The sequence below is a fragment of the Danio rerio genome, chromosome 11 (genome assembly GCF_052040795.2).
Source record: "Danio rerio strain M-AB ecotype USA chromosome 11, GRCz13ab, whole genome shotgun sequence".
Lineage (NCBI taxonomy): Eukaryota > Metazoa > Chordata > Actinopteri > Cypriniformes > Danionidae > Danio > Danio rerio.
Genome location: NC_141031.1, coordinates 32,569,945 through 32,584,344, shown reverse-complemented (window position 1 = coordinate 32,584,344; position 14,400 = coordinate 32,569,945). Strand labels below are relative to the sequence as shown.

At 37.4% G+C, this 14,400-nt stretch overlaps 2 protein-coding genes across 4 annotated transcripts in view; both read left to right on the top strand.

Annotated features, from left to right (window-relative positions):
* Positions 1 to 767: 767 nt before the first annotated feature.
* On the top strand, positions 768 to 7,332 carry LOC137487287 (uncharacterized). The gene is made up of 2 exons (XM_087273858.1): positions 768 to 861; positions 1,130 to 7,332. The coding sequence occupies exon 2, from the start codon at positions 2,072 to 2,074 to the stop codon at positions 4,673 to 4,675; it is 2,604 nt and encodes an 867-aa protein (XP_087129984.1). The 5' UTR covers positions 768 to 861; positions 1,130 to 2,071; the 3' UTR covers positions 4,676 to 7,332.
* Positions 7,333 to 7,379: 47 nt separating this feature from the next.
* Positions 7,380 to 14,400, top strand: part of zgc:113276 — a 15,650-nt gene continuing 8,629 nt past the window's right edge. Inside the window, exons 1-4 of one of the 3 annotated variants that reach the window (XM_087272398.1) lie at positions 7,380 to 7,479; positions 12,589 to 12,756; positions 12,850 to 13,022; positions 14,060 to 14,275. In XM_087272398.1, the coding sequence (XP_087128524.1) occupies positions 12,591 to 12,756; positions 12,850 to 13,022; positions 14,060 to 14,275 (555 nt within the window). In that variant the 5' untranslated portion in view covers positions 7,380 to 7,479; positions 12,589 to 12,590. 3 annotated transcript variants of the gene reach the window in all.

The following is a 14,400-nucleotide window of genomic DNA, read 5'->3' as shown; positions in this document are numbered from 1 at the left end:
AGTGAATTTATAATCTTGATGGTCCAGGATCAACATTAGTGAATTTTAATCTTGATGGTCCAGGATCAACATTAGTGAATTTTAATCTTGATGGTCCAGGATCAACATTAGTGAATTTTACTCTTGATGGTCCAGGATCAACATTAGTGAAATTATAATCTTGATGGTCCAGGATCAACATTAGTGAATTTTAATATTGATGGTCCAGGATCAACATAAGTGAATTTTAATCTTGATGGTCCAGGATCAACATTAGTGAATTTTAATCTTGATGGTCCAGGATCAACATTAGTGAATTCATAATGTTGATGATCCAGGATCAACATTAGTGAATTTTAATATTGATGGTCCAGGATCAACATTAGTGAATTTTAATCTTGATGGTCCAGGATCAACATAAGTGAATTTATAATCTTGATGGTCCACGATCAACATTAGTGAATTTTAATCTTGATAGTCCAGGATCAACATTAGTGAATTTACAATTTTGATGGTCCAGGATCAACATTAGTGAATTCATAATCTTGATGGTCCAGGATCAACATTAGTGAATTTTAATATTGATGGTCCAGGATCAACATTTGTGTTGGAACATATTTGATGAAAGCAGAATTAATGTTTAATCTTTAATTGGCAAGATAATTATTGTGTATTGCAAGGGTAATTCTTTTAAGTAGTGATTTGGTTTCATTTTGTAAATGGTTAGTGTTCCATCTAGTGGTGACCTTGAGTTATAGCAAGGTAGATCCTGCTGTTCACTTAAAATCAGGAAGTAAAGTGCTGCAAGCACACGGCAATGACTACGATGATCAGCAATCGTCATGTTTTTCTGTAATCTTAACCCTTGCAACAGCATCGCTTGTAAGTACGTTTTTGATTGTATAAGGTGTTCATTATACTCGTATGTTTTATGAATAATTGAGCTCAAGAGTGACTTCTTAGCTTATCAGCAGAGCTAATACATTAGCCACAATTTGCTTTAGCTTTATATTTCAGTATTTTGTATTTACATAAGAGAAGATATTATTTACTACAAAGCACTCTGTATTTCATGTAAAAGCTATGCTTCTGTAGTTTTGTTAACTTGTGGACATATTATTTATGTATCCTATTGTTTTTTTTATTGTAGTTTCACTCCATACCCAAGACCATTAAACCTGTTGGCAAATGAGTTTCTTGTCTTCAGAGTCGTGTGAGGGAAGGGAGTTTATCTAACTGTCAAAACAATCACTAAGGGACAGTATGTTGAGGACAGTACAGTGAAAAAGCGGCTGCAAGAAGAGAGTACAGCAGCAGTTATGAAGATTCAAGTAAATTGATAAGAGTATCAAGTGCACAATGGAGTCTACACACTCATATAAAACCAGATCGTATGCATCTTGTTCAAGATCGAGCAGCTCTTCTACAAGTGCTGCAGCTGCTATGGCTAGAGCAAAGGCGGAAGCAGCTAAAGCACGTTTGAAGTTTGCAGATGAAGAAGAAAAAATAAAGGTGGAGAAAGCCAAGTTGGAGGCAAAAATTGATAAAATGGCTTTAGAGAGAGAAACTGCTGCAGCTGTAGCTGAAGCAGAAGTTTTAGAAGCAGCAGCTAACACCAGTGTTCATAGTAAACATGAGCCTCAACTGGAAACCACTCCTGCCGATGTTATGCAGCGAACAAGTGAATACATTGAACAGATGAATCTACATGCATCTACAGAATTGGCATCACAACCAGAACCACTCCCTTCCGCAGAGACAGTAAAGCTTCACACAGAATTACTAGTTACAAATTCTGTTCCGGATACACGTCTCAAGACAGAGAGTTGTTCAGACGATGCTGAATTCTATCACATGCAATCAAGGAGAGATTCTGTACAAGCATCACAGTTTACACCAAGAAGGTACCATCTTCATGACCCAACAGATAGCGGAGTACACAGACGGAGGGCACATTTCACACAAAGCCACATACCCCCTGTCTCAACGACAAGTCAAATGCCTCAGAGTGTAAAAGACAAAACAGATATTTCAGACTTCGTCAGATATTTTGCTCGCCGTGAACTTGTTAATACTGGATTAATACAGTTCAATGACCAGCCAGAAAGCTTCAGAGCTTGGCAACGGTCTTTCCAAAAATGCAGTAAGTGGCCTGGATTTGACAGCTAGTGAGGAAATGGACTTGTTAGTCAAATGGTTAGGAAAGGAATCAGCTGAACACGCTAAACGCATGAGATCAGTGCACATTAATCAACCACTGAAAGGCCTTGACATGATATGGACTAGACTGGAGGAATGTTATGGTGCACCAGAAGTAATCGAAAGAGCTCTTTTCAGGCGCATTGAAAGTTTTCCAAGAATTTCAAGCAGAGATTACTCAAAGCTTCATGAATTAAGTGATCTTCTCATGGAAATAGAGGCAGCTAAAGCTGATGGATACCTTGCAGGCTTAACATATCTGGACACAGCAAAAGGCATCAATCCCATAATACAAAAGTTGCCATTCAATCTTCAAGAAAAGTGGCTGTCATATGGAGCTGGTTACAAAGAGAGATATGGTGTCTCTTTCCCCCCCTTTGAGGTCTTGGTTGACTTCATAAGTCAGCAAGCAAGAATCAGGAATGACCCAGGTTTCAACTTCTTTACTCAAACAGATTCAGTTTACAAAACAGAGAAATCTAGCTGGAAGTCAAACAAATTAAGAGAAGTCTCAGTTAATAAGATGAATGTGTCTACCCCTGTACATTTAGACACAGATAAAGATGAAAGAAAATCTGTGGATGCAGAGAAACTCTGTCCCATTCACAACAAACCTCACTTACTTAGGAACTGTCGTTCCTTCCGTGAGAAACCTTTAGAGGAACGTTATGCATTCCTAAAAGAAAAATGCATTTGTTTCAAATGTTGCATAGCTACTACACACATTGCTAAGAACTGCAAATTTGTTACGAAATGTTCTGAGTGTGGAAGTGAGAAGCATATTTCTGCACTACACCCTGGTCCTGTTCAAAAAGCTCAAGAAACTGTATCCTTACCGCTGCATGGCGGGGAGCAAGTTTCTACATCACTAGAAGAAGTGGAGGCTCATTGCACTGAGGTTTGCAGAGATGACCATAGCAGTAAGTCATGCTCAAAAATCAGTTTGGCAAAAGTGTATCCCAAAGGTCAACCTGAAAAAGCAATGAAAGTCTATGTGATCCTCGATGAGCAAAGCAACAGGTCATTAGCTCGCTCTGAATTCTTTGATGCTTTCAAAGAAAATACCCCAGCTACTCCCTACACCCTGAGAACTTGTTCTGGAGTGACGGAAATCATTAGTCGAAAAGCATCAGGATATCAAATGCAGTCTTTGGATGGGAAAGTAGTCTTTTCTCTACCAAGTTTGCTTGAATGTAACAACATTCCTGACAATAGGGCAGAAATTCCCACACCAAGTGCTGCTCTCCATCACCCTCATCTGAAGCCTATAGCTTCATTCATACCACAATTGGAGCCAGACGTTCCCATCATGATGCTTCTGGGCCGTGACATCATCAGAGTTCATAAAGTGCGCAGTCAAGTTAATGGTCCCAATGATGCTCCCTATGCACAGAAACTTGACTTGGGATGGGTGATAGTTGGCAATGTTTGTCTAAATGGCATTCATAAGTCTACAGCTGTGAGTACCTTCTTCACTTACACAAAGGAACAACGTCCTTCTATCTTTGATCCCTGTCCTAATGTTTTCTGTGTAAAAGGGAGGAAAAGTAATGAGCAAAAAAATGATAATGGAATTTGTTCTATGGAACAACTTTTCTGCAATCACGAACATGATCAATTGGGCAAGGACGTATTCAAGGTTACTTGTGACGACAATAAAGTGGCCCCATCTATCAATGACTTGACATTTCTCCATATTATGGAACAAGGATTGGAGAGAGATGAAAACAATAGCTGGATAGCTCCGCTGCCTTTCAAAGTTCCAAGGTGCAGACTCCCCAACAACAGATGTCAAGCCTTGAAAAGGTTGTTAATCTTGAGACGTAATCTAGAGAGAAACCCACAAATGAAACAACACTTTTTCACATTCATGGACAAAATCTTCGATAAAAAATATGCAGAAGAAGCCCCCCTGCTGTTAGAACGAGAAGAATCCTGGTATTTACCACTCTTCGGGGTGTACCACCCTAAAAAACCAGGAAACATAAGAGTGGTTTTTGATTCCAGTGCTCGGTATGAGGATGTTTCATTGAATGATGTTCTATTGTCTGGGCCAGATATGAACAACACGCTTGTCGGTGTGCTCATGCGATTTCGCAAGGAAGCCGTAGCTATAACAGCTGACATTGAACAAATGTTCTACGGTTTCTTAGTGAGAGAAGACGACCGTAACTTCCTAAGGTTTCTGTGGTTTCGTAATAATGACCCATCAGAGGACATTGTAGAGTACAGAATGCGCGTCCATGTATTTGGGAACAGCCCTTCACCTGCTGTTGCCATCTACTGTCTCAGACAGTCTGTTAAGGATGGTGACCCTGATGTTAGAAGCTTTGTGAATCGTGACTTTTATGTAGATGACGGATTGAAGTCACTTCCGACAGAAAAAGCAGCAATAGATCTGCTCAAAAACACGCAGAGAATTCTTGCTGGTTCCAATTTACGGCTTCATAAGATAGCCTCGAACAGCACAGAAGTTCTAAAGGCCTTCCCATCTTAAGATCATGCTAGTGAAATCAAAGACTTGGATCTTGGTTCTGACATGCTTCCGACACAGCGCAGTCTGGGATTGAACTGGAACCTGCGAACGGACACATTTACATTCAAAATCGACACACAAGCAAAACCCTTTACTCGCAGAGGTGTATTATCTACTGTCAATAGCATCTTCGATCCTCTTGGGTTTGTTTCCCCAGTAACAATTCAAGGTAAACTGATCATGAGAGAACTTAATAATCAGAATGATGACTGGGATGCGCCCCTTCCCAAAGAAATGGAGGAAAAGTGGGAAACGTGGCGACAATCATTGATTGATTTGAAAAATCTAAACATTCCAAGATGCTACACAAATATATCACCTTCTACAGCCACTCAAAGGGAGTTGTTCATCTTCTCTGATGCTTCAACAAAAGCAATAGCTGCAGTTGCTTACCTTAGATTGACAGATTCGTTTGGAATCAGTCAGCTCGGCTTCGTCATGGGTAAGGCAAAACTCAGCCCAGAACAAACAATTCCTCGTCTTGAGTTGTGTGCTGCAGTTTTGGCAGTGGAACTGGCAGAATTCATTACTTCAGAAATTGACATGCATTTGGATGACATTACTTACTTTACCGATAGTAAGGTGGTGCTAGGATATATACACAACGAATCACGACGTTTCTATGTATATGTCAGCAATAGAGTCCTTCGAATTCGCAAGTCTACTCATCCAAGTCAATGGAAGTATGTGTGCACAACAGAAAATCCAGCAGACATTGCAACAAGGTATGTTACTGCTGCTCATCTTCAAAACACTGATTGGCTTTGTGGACCAAACTTTCTGTTAAACAACCCTTGCACACAAGAAAAGAACGAATTTGAGCTTGTAAATCCTTCTTCTGATGCAGAGCTACGTCCTGAAGTCTCCACACTGAGTACTGCATTGAGGAATAAGAGTCTTGGAGCACAACGATTTTCCAGGTTCTCTACCTGGAAATCTAGCATTCATGGCACAGCACGCCTTCTTCATATATCACGGCAATTCTGTAAAGGTTCTACAACTCAGACATCAGGCTGCAAGGGCTGGCATTACTGTCTTAATGCACCTACAGTAGAGGAACTCTTATGTGCTGAAAAAATTATTATTAAAACAGTGCAACAAGAGACATATGCTCAAGAGTATGAGAGTTTGAAAACGGGAAATAAGCTCTCTAAGCAAAGCTCCCTCAAAGCTTTAGACCCTTTCATAGATGTAGATGGTCTGCTAAGAGCGGGAGGTCGATTAACAGAAGCACAGATTGAGGGTGAGGTAAAAAATCCCCTTATCATCCCTGGCAAACATCACATTGCGACACTTTTGATTAAACATCATCACGAGAAAGTGCGACACCAGGGGCGACACTATACGGAGGGTGCTGTGCGAGCTGCTGGCTACTGGATAGTGGGTGGAAAGAGGAAGGTTTGCAGTGTCATTCACGAATGCGTTACTTGCCGAAAACTCAGAGCAACACCACAGACTCAAAAAATGTCTGATCTACCAGCAGATCGTGTATCCATGGATCCTCCATTTACAAATGTGGGACTAGACGTCTTCGGCCCATGGGATGTGGTGGCGCGGCGAACAAGAGGTGGCCATGCACAAAGCAAAAGGTGGGCTGTGATATTTACCTGTCAAAGCGTGAGAGCTGTACACATTGAACTTGTAGAATCTTTAGATACATCTAGTTTCATTAATGCCTTGCGGCGTTTTCTTGCTATCCGAGGGCCTGTGAAACTCATTCGCTCAGACAGAGGAACAAATTTTGTTGGAGCTTGCAGAGAGCTCAACATCTTGTCTAACATTGACAAAACCTCTGTAGAAAAGTTCCTTTTGGATCAGAGCTGTGTGTGGCAATTTAACCCGGCACATGCTTCTCATATGGGTGGGTCCTGGGAGAGGATGATAGGCCTTGCTAGAAGGATACTAGATGCAATGCTTCAACAGCTTGGACCTTCAGCATTAACACATGAGATGCTCTCCACTCTTATGGCAGAAGTCACTGCAATAATAAATGCAAGGCCGCTCGTTCCAGTGTCGTCTGACCCAAATGATCCATTCATACTAACACCCAGTGCACTCTTAACCCAAAAGGTCACAATTGCTCCAGCCCCAACTTTTGATGTGGATAAAAATCTTCATATCAGACAGTGGCGAAAGGTACAGCACTTGGCACAAACCTTTTGGGATAAATGGAAAAAGCAGTACCTAACTCTTCTACAACCAAGAAGAAAGTGGCCATCCAGTAAACCTGATCTTGAACTAGGAAGCATTGTGCTTTTGAAGGATGAACAACAAAAAAGAAATGAATGGCCAATGGGACTTGTCACTCAAGTTTTTCCAAGCAAAGACAACAAGGTTCGCACGGTAGAAGTCAAGGTCTTTAAAAAGGACGGACCAAAGATGTTCATACGCCCCATCTCAAAAACTATCCTTCTTCTTACACCAGAGAAACTTGACTAAATTTAAGGATCTGTAAATAGTGACATGTTACCACGCCAGACGGGGAGTGTGTTGGAACATATTTGATGAAAGCAGAATTAATGTTTAATCTTTAATTGGCAAGATAATTATTGTGTATTGCAAGGGTAATTCTTTTAAGTAGTGATTTGGTTTCATTTTGTAAATGGTTAGTGTTCCATCTAGTGGTGACCTTGAGTTATAGCAAGGTAGATCCTGCTGTTCACTTAAAATCAGGAAGTAAAGTGCTGCAAGCACACGGCAATGACTACGATGATCAGCAATCGTCATGTTTTTCTGTAATCTTAACCCTTGCAACAGCATCGCTTGTAAGTACGTTTTTGATTGTATAAGGTGTTCATTATACTCGTATGTTTTATGAATAATTGAGCTCAAGAGTGACTTCTTAGCTTATCAGCAGAGCTAATACATTAGCCACAATTTGCTTTAGCTTTATATTTCGGTATTTTGTATTTACATAAGAGAAGATATTATTTACTACAAAGCACTCTGTATTTCATGTAAAAGCTATGCTTCTGTAGTTTTGTTAACTTGTGGACATATTATTTATGTATCCTATTGTTTTTTTTATTGTAGTTTCACTCCATACCCAAGACCATTAAACCTGTTGGCAAATGAGTTTCTTGTCTTCAGAGTCGTGTGAGGGAAGGGAGTTTATCTAACTGTCAAAACAATCACTAAGGGACAGTATGTTGAGGACAGTACAACATTAGTGAATTTTAATCTTGATGGTCCAGGATCAACATTAGTGAATTTTAATCTTGATGGTCCAGGATCAACATAAGTGAATTTATAATTTTGATGGTCCACGATCAACATTAGTGAATTTTAATCTTGATAGTCCAGGATCAACATTAGTGAATTCATAATCTTGATGGTCCAGGATCAACATTAGTGAATTTATAATCTTGATGGTCCACGGTCAACATTAGTGAATTTTAATCTTGATGGTCCAGGATCAACATTAGTGAATTTACAATTTTGATGGTCCAGGATCAACATTAGTGAATTTTAATCTTGATGGTCCAGGATCAACATTAGTGAATTTACAATTTTGATGGTCCAGGATTAACATTAGTGAATTGATAATCTTGATGGTCCAGGATCAACATTAGTGAATTTTAATCTTGATGGTCCAGGATCAACATAAGTGAATTTTAATCTTGATGGTCCAGGATCAACAATAGTGAATTTACAATTTTGATGGTCCAGGATCAACATTAGTGAATTTTAATCTTGATGGTCCAGGATCAACAATAGTGAATTTACAGTTTTGATGGTCTAGGATCAACATTAGTGAATTTATAACCTTGATGGTCCAGGATCAACATTAGTGAATTTTAATCTTGATGGTCCAGGATCAACATTAGTGAATTTTAATCTTGATGGTCCAGGATCAACATTATTGATTTTACAGTCTGGATGGTCCAGGATCAACATTAGTGAATTTATAATCTTGATGGTCCAGGATCAACATTAGTAAATTAAAATCTTGATGGTACTGGATCAACATTAGTGAATTTTAATCTTGATGGTCCAGGATCAACAACAGTGAATTTATAATCTTGATGGTCCAGGATCAACATTAGTGAATTTTAATCTTGATGGTGCAGGATCAACATTAGTGAATTTTAATCTTGATGGTCCAGGATCAACATTAGTAAATTTACAATTTTGATGGTCCAGGATCAACATTAGTGAATTTACAATTTTGATGGTCCAGGATCAACATTAGTGAATTTAGTCTTGATGGTCCAGGATTAACATTAGTGAATTTATAATCTTGATGGTCCAGGATCAACATTAGTGAATTTATAATCTTGATGGTCCAGGATCAACATTAGTGAATTTATAATCTTGATGGTCCAGGATCAACATTAGTGAATTTATAATCTTGATGGTCCAGGATCAACATTAGTAAATTTAATCTTGGTGGTCCAGGATCAACAATAGTGAATTTTATTCTTGATGGTCCAGGATCAACAAAAGTGATTTTACAGTCTTGATGGTCCAGGATCAAATTGAATGAGTTTATAATCTTGATGGTTCAGGATCAACACGAGTGAATTTTAATCTTGATGGTCCAGGATCAACATTAGTGAATTTATAATCTTGATGGTTCAGGATCAACATGAGTGATTTTTAATCTTGATGGTCCAGGATCAACATTAGTGAATTTTAATCTTGATGGTCCATTATCAACAATAGTAAATTTTAATCTTGATGGTCCAGGATCAACATTAGTGAATTTACAATTTTGATGGTCCAGGATCAACATTAGTGAATTTTAATCTTGATGGTCCAGGATCAACAACAGTGAATTTATAATCTTGATGGTCCAGGATCAACATTAGTGAATTTATAATCTTGATGGTCCAGGATCAACATTAGTAAATTTACAATTTTGATGGTCCAGGATCAACATTAGTGAATTTTAATCTTGATGGTCCAGGATCAACATTAGTGAATTTTAATCTTGATGGTCCAGGATCAACAATAGTGCATTAACAATTTTGATGGTCCAGGATCAACATGAGTGAATTTATAATCTTGATGGTCCAGGATCAACATTAATGAATTTTAATCTTGATGGTCCAGGATCAACATTAGTGAATTTAGTCTTGATGGTCCAGGATCAACATAAGAGTTTTAATCTTGATGGTCCAGGATCAACATTAGTGAATTTATAATCTTGATGGTCCAGGATCAACATTAGTAAATTTAATCTTGGTGGTCCAGAATCAACAATAGTGAATTTTTTTCTTGATGGTCCAGGATCAACATTAGTGAATTTAGTCTTGATGGTCCAGGATCAACATAAGAGTTTTAATCTTGACGGTCCAGGATCAACATTAGTGAATTTATAATCTTTATGGTCCAGAATCAACATTAGTGAATTTATAACCTTGATGGTCCAGGATCAACATTAGTAAATTTTACTCTTGATGTTCCAGGATCAACATTAGTGAATTTTACTCTTGATGGTCCTGGATCAACATGAGTGAATTTATAATCTTGATGGTCCAGGATCAACATTAATGAATTTTAATCTTGATGGTCCAGGATCAACATTAGTGAATTTTAATCTTGATGGTCCGGGATCAACATTAGTGAATTTTAATCTTGATGGTCCAGGATCAACATTAGTGATTTTTACAGTCTTGATGGTCCAGGATCAACATTAGTGAATTTTAATCTTGATGGTCCAGGATCAACACAAGTGAATTTTACTCTTGATGGTCCAGGATTAGCACTAGTGAATTTATAATCTTGATGGTCCAGGATCAACATTAGTGAATTTTAATCTTGATGGTCCAGGATCAACATTAGTGAATTTTACTCTTGATGGTCCAGGATCAACATTAGTGAATTTATAATCTTGATGGTCCAGGATCAACATTAGTGAAATTATAATCTTGATGGTCCAGGATCAACATGAGTAAATTTACAATCTTGATGGTCCAGGATCAACATTAGTGAATTTTAATCTTGATGGTCCAGGATCAACATTAGTGAATTTTAATCTTGATGGTCCAGGATCAACATAAGTGAATTTATAATCTTGATGGTCCAGGATTAACTTGAATGAATTTATAATTTTGATGGTCAAGGATCAACACGAGTGAATTTTAATCTTGATGTTCCAGGATCAACAGTAGTGAATTTACAAACTTGATAGTCCGGGATCAACTTGAGTGAATTCTTAATCTTGATGGTCCAGGATCAAATTGAATGAATTTATAATCTTTATGGCCAGGATCAACATTAGTGAATTTATAGTCTTGATGGTCCAGGATCAACATTAGTAAATTTAATCTTGGTGGTCCAGGATCAACAATAGTGAATTTTATTCTTGATGGTCCAGGATCAACAAAAGTGATTTTACAGTCTTGATGGTCCAGGATCAACTTGAATGAGTTTATAATCTTGATGGTTCAGGATCAACACGAGTGAATTTTAATCTTGATGGTCCAGGATCAACATTAGTAAATTTTAATCTTGATGGTCCAGGATCAACATTAGTGAATTCATAATCTTGATGGTCCAGGATCAACATTAGTGAATTTTAATCTTGATGGTCCAGGATCAACATTAGTGAATTTAGTCTTGATGGTCCAGGATCAACATAAGAGTTTTAATCTTGATGGTCCAGGATCAACATTAGTGAATTTTACTCTTGATGGTCCAGGATCAACAATAGTGAATTTATAATCTTGATGGTCCAGGATCAACATTAATGAATTTTAATCTTGATGGTCCAGGATCAACATTAGTGAATTTTACTGTTGATGGTCCAGGATCAACATTAGTGAATTTTAATCTTGGTGGTCCAGGATCAACATTAGAGAATTTTAATCTTGATGGTCCAGGATCAACATTAGTGAATTTTAATCTTGATGGTCCAGGATCAACATTAGTGAATTTACAATTTTGATGGTCCAGAATCAACATTAGTGAATTTTAATCTTGATGGTCCAGGATCAACAACAGTGAATTTATATTCTTGATGGTCCAGGATCAACATTAGTGAATTTTAATCTTGATGGTCCAGGATCAACATTAGTGAATTTTAATCTTGATGGTCCAGGATCAACATTAGTGAATTTTAATCTTGATGGTCCAGGATCAACATTAGTGAATTTATAATCTTGATGGTCCAAGATCAACATGAGTAAACGTATAATCTTTATGGTCTGCTACTTCTGATACTACTACTCCAATGACGTCTACTATTACTGACACAAGTTTACCAATGACGTGTACTATTACTGATACTACTACAACTACTACTTCAACAACCACAACTACGATTACTACTACTACTACAATATATTACATTGTAATGCGTGAACTCTTAAAACATTACATTTTCAAAAGTGGGTTTTTGCACAATACCCGAGAAGAACCATTTAGGAGTTTCCAGAAGAATGAACAGGTCTAAACAGAACCTTTGGGTAAGTACTGTGACTTTAAAAATCAATCCAACCGTGTTTTTGTACAATCAAATGTTTAAGTTTTTTTACAGATCAATCAATGCAAATGATAAAAAAAAACATTAGTTTGCATCTAAGAATCTTATTTATCCTAAAACTTGCAATTAATAAAAGTTCATGCTTGTTTAGATATTAGAGATTAGAGTGAGCTAAATTTAAGCCCCTGTGCTCTAGGACAGAGCTATTCTGAGAGCGACACTCGGTCAGGCAGCCAATCAAGAGCTGAAGTATGTATAGACTCAAGAGTGGACAGATAACACATGCAATGCTGTTTCTAAACTGAAAGCTTTTTATCCAAAAGGATTTTTGTCAACAACCTCACTTTCAGGAAACATCAGCAAGTACCAGATTATTTTACTTTCTTGTAACTATGACATGAAAAAATTATTATCTTTAACCCCTTTCTCATGCTCTCTTTTTTAGGAATGTTGGATGTATTAATAATTGGAGGAGGTCCTCATGCTTTAACCCTTGCTACATTGCTCTCAAACCCTGACAAACCTCTCTGCCAAACTAGCATCCTTCAAGGAATTCAACTCAGCAAAACCAGAACTAAAAGTGTAAACCACAAAAACAAAAAGAGCACCTCCAGTGAGTCCAACAGTTTCTAACGTGGACAGCTATTTGGTTTATTTCTTCTATCGACCTACTCTTATCCCTTAGATTTATTTGTCTTTCCAACAGAGCCAGTGTCTGGAACAGAGAATGAGACCAAATGTCTGCCATGTCCTCCAATACACTTCAAAGTGGTGGATTCTTATGGAAAATGGACAATTCTTTGGGAAAGTCAGTTTACTGCCCTGAACATCCCTCACCTTCGATCACACATGTTGGTACACACAGATCCATTTAACAAGGTAATTCAGCACTGGAAAGTGCGTTGATATGATTTTTTATGACTTTGAAAATGCGGAGGGATTTGTGAAATCATTAAGTCAGAAATTTAAGCCTAATTTTGGATGAATAAATCAAAAGTAAAACCACAAAAGTTCAAAAGTAGTGGTGTAAACTGATCACAAATCTCACAGTTCGGATCACATTATGGTTTTTTAGTAATGAACTGGACCATTTTTGGGGTCAGCCAAAAAGGGAAAGAGACTAATGTAATTTGATTTCTATTTGTTAAAAAAACAGTAGTGCAAGAAACCTTTGGTTTTAACAAATAAAACTCAGAACCTGTAATTTGATCAAAATAATAATAATAATAATAATAATCAGCTGAATAAAATTAATTGTAAAATATTACAATATAAAATTGTATAGTATGTTAACGCTTAATGTATAACTTAAACAACATAATTTGTACAATTTATGTTTATTTTTAGTCTCATTTTCAATTAATGATTCAGTTATTCACTCATAAAACTTGTTTCATTGCTAGATGTGTCATTATTCAGTGGCATATTTTGATGACTGCTTGTCGCCACCTATTGGTTAAATGATATAATTGCTGCCTACAACTTTCATTTTTGAACGTGTCAGTAATAATCTTTACCATAAACATCAGTGGTTATATCTAAATTATAAACTGACCCAGCCAAGACTTAAACCAGCGACCTTCTTGCTGTGAGGCGACAGCACTACCAACTGCGCCACAGCGTCACCCTAAATATATATATATATATATATATATATATATATATATATATATATATATATATATATATATATATATATATATAGTTCGTTTAACTACTGTAAATCTCATGAGGCCAATAACTGATTTTAGAACACATAAATGTGTTAAACTATTGAAATAGTATCTTCAAATAGTATCATATCAATGGTACTTTGTTGTGACTTTTTTAACTGGTTAGAGAAGAACAATGTGCAAACATTATAGTGATATTGCCCATTAAAGGTCTAATAGTTTCTTCATCTCAATGTGCAATAGAAAGCCTTGCAGGACTTTGTGTTGGAGCAAAATCGGGAGGCGGAACTGCACAGTCTACCTGAGCAAATGTACATTCAGGACGAGCATGCCTTTTTTAATGACAATCGCCTGGGAAAGAAAGACAAAAAGCTGCTTAGCACAACAAAAGGCCTGCAGAAAAACCTGTATTTCAGTCTTCCAGGAACACAGCTCAGTATTGACTTCTTCCAGGAGCAGGTCTGAGCCTCACTCAGCATGAGGAATTGAAAGGAATGCCTGACTAACAATAATTAATAATACACTGATTGTGAAAGATTGGCTTTAACAGCAACTCTGGTGGCAAGAAAAAGCTGCATGATACA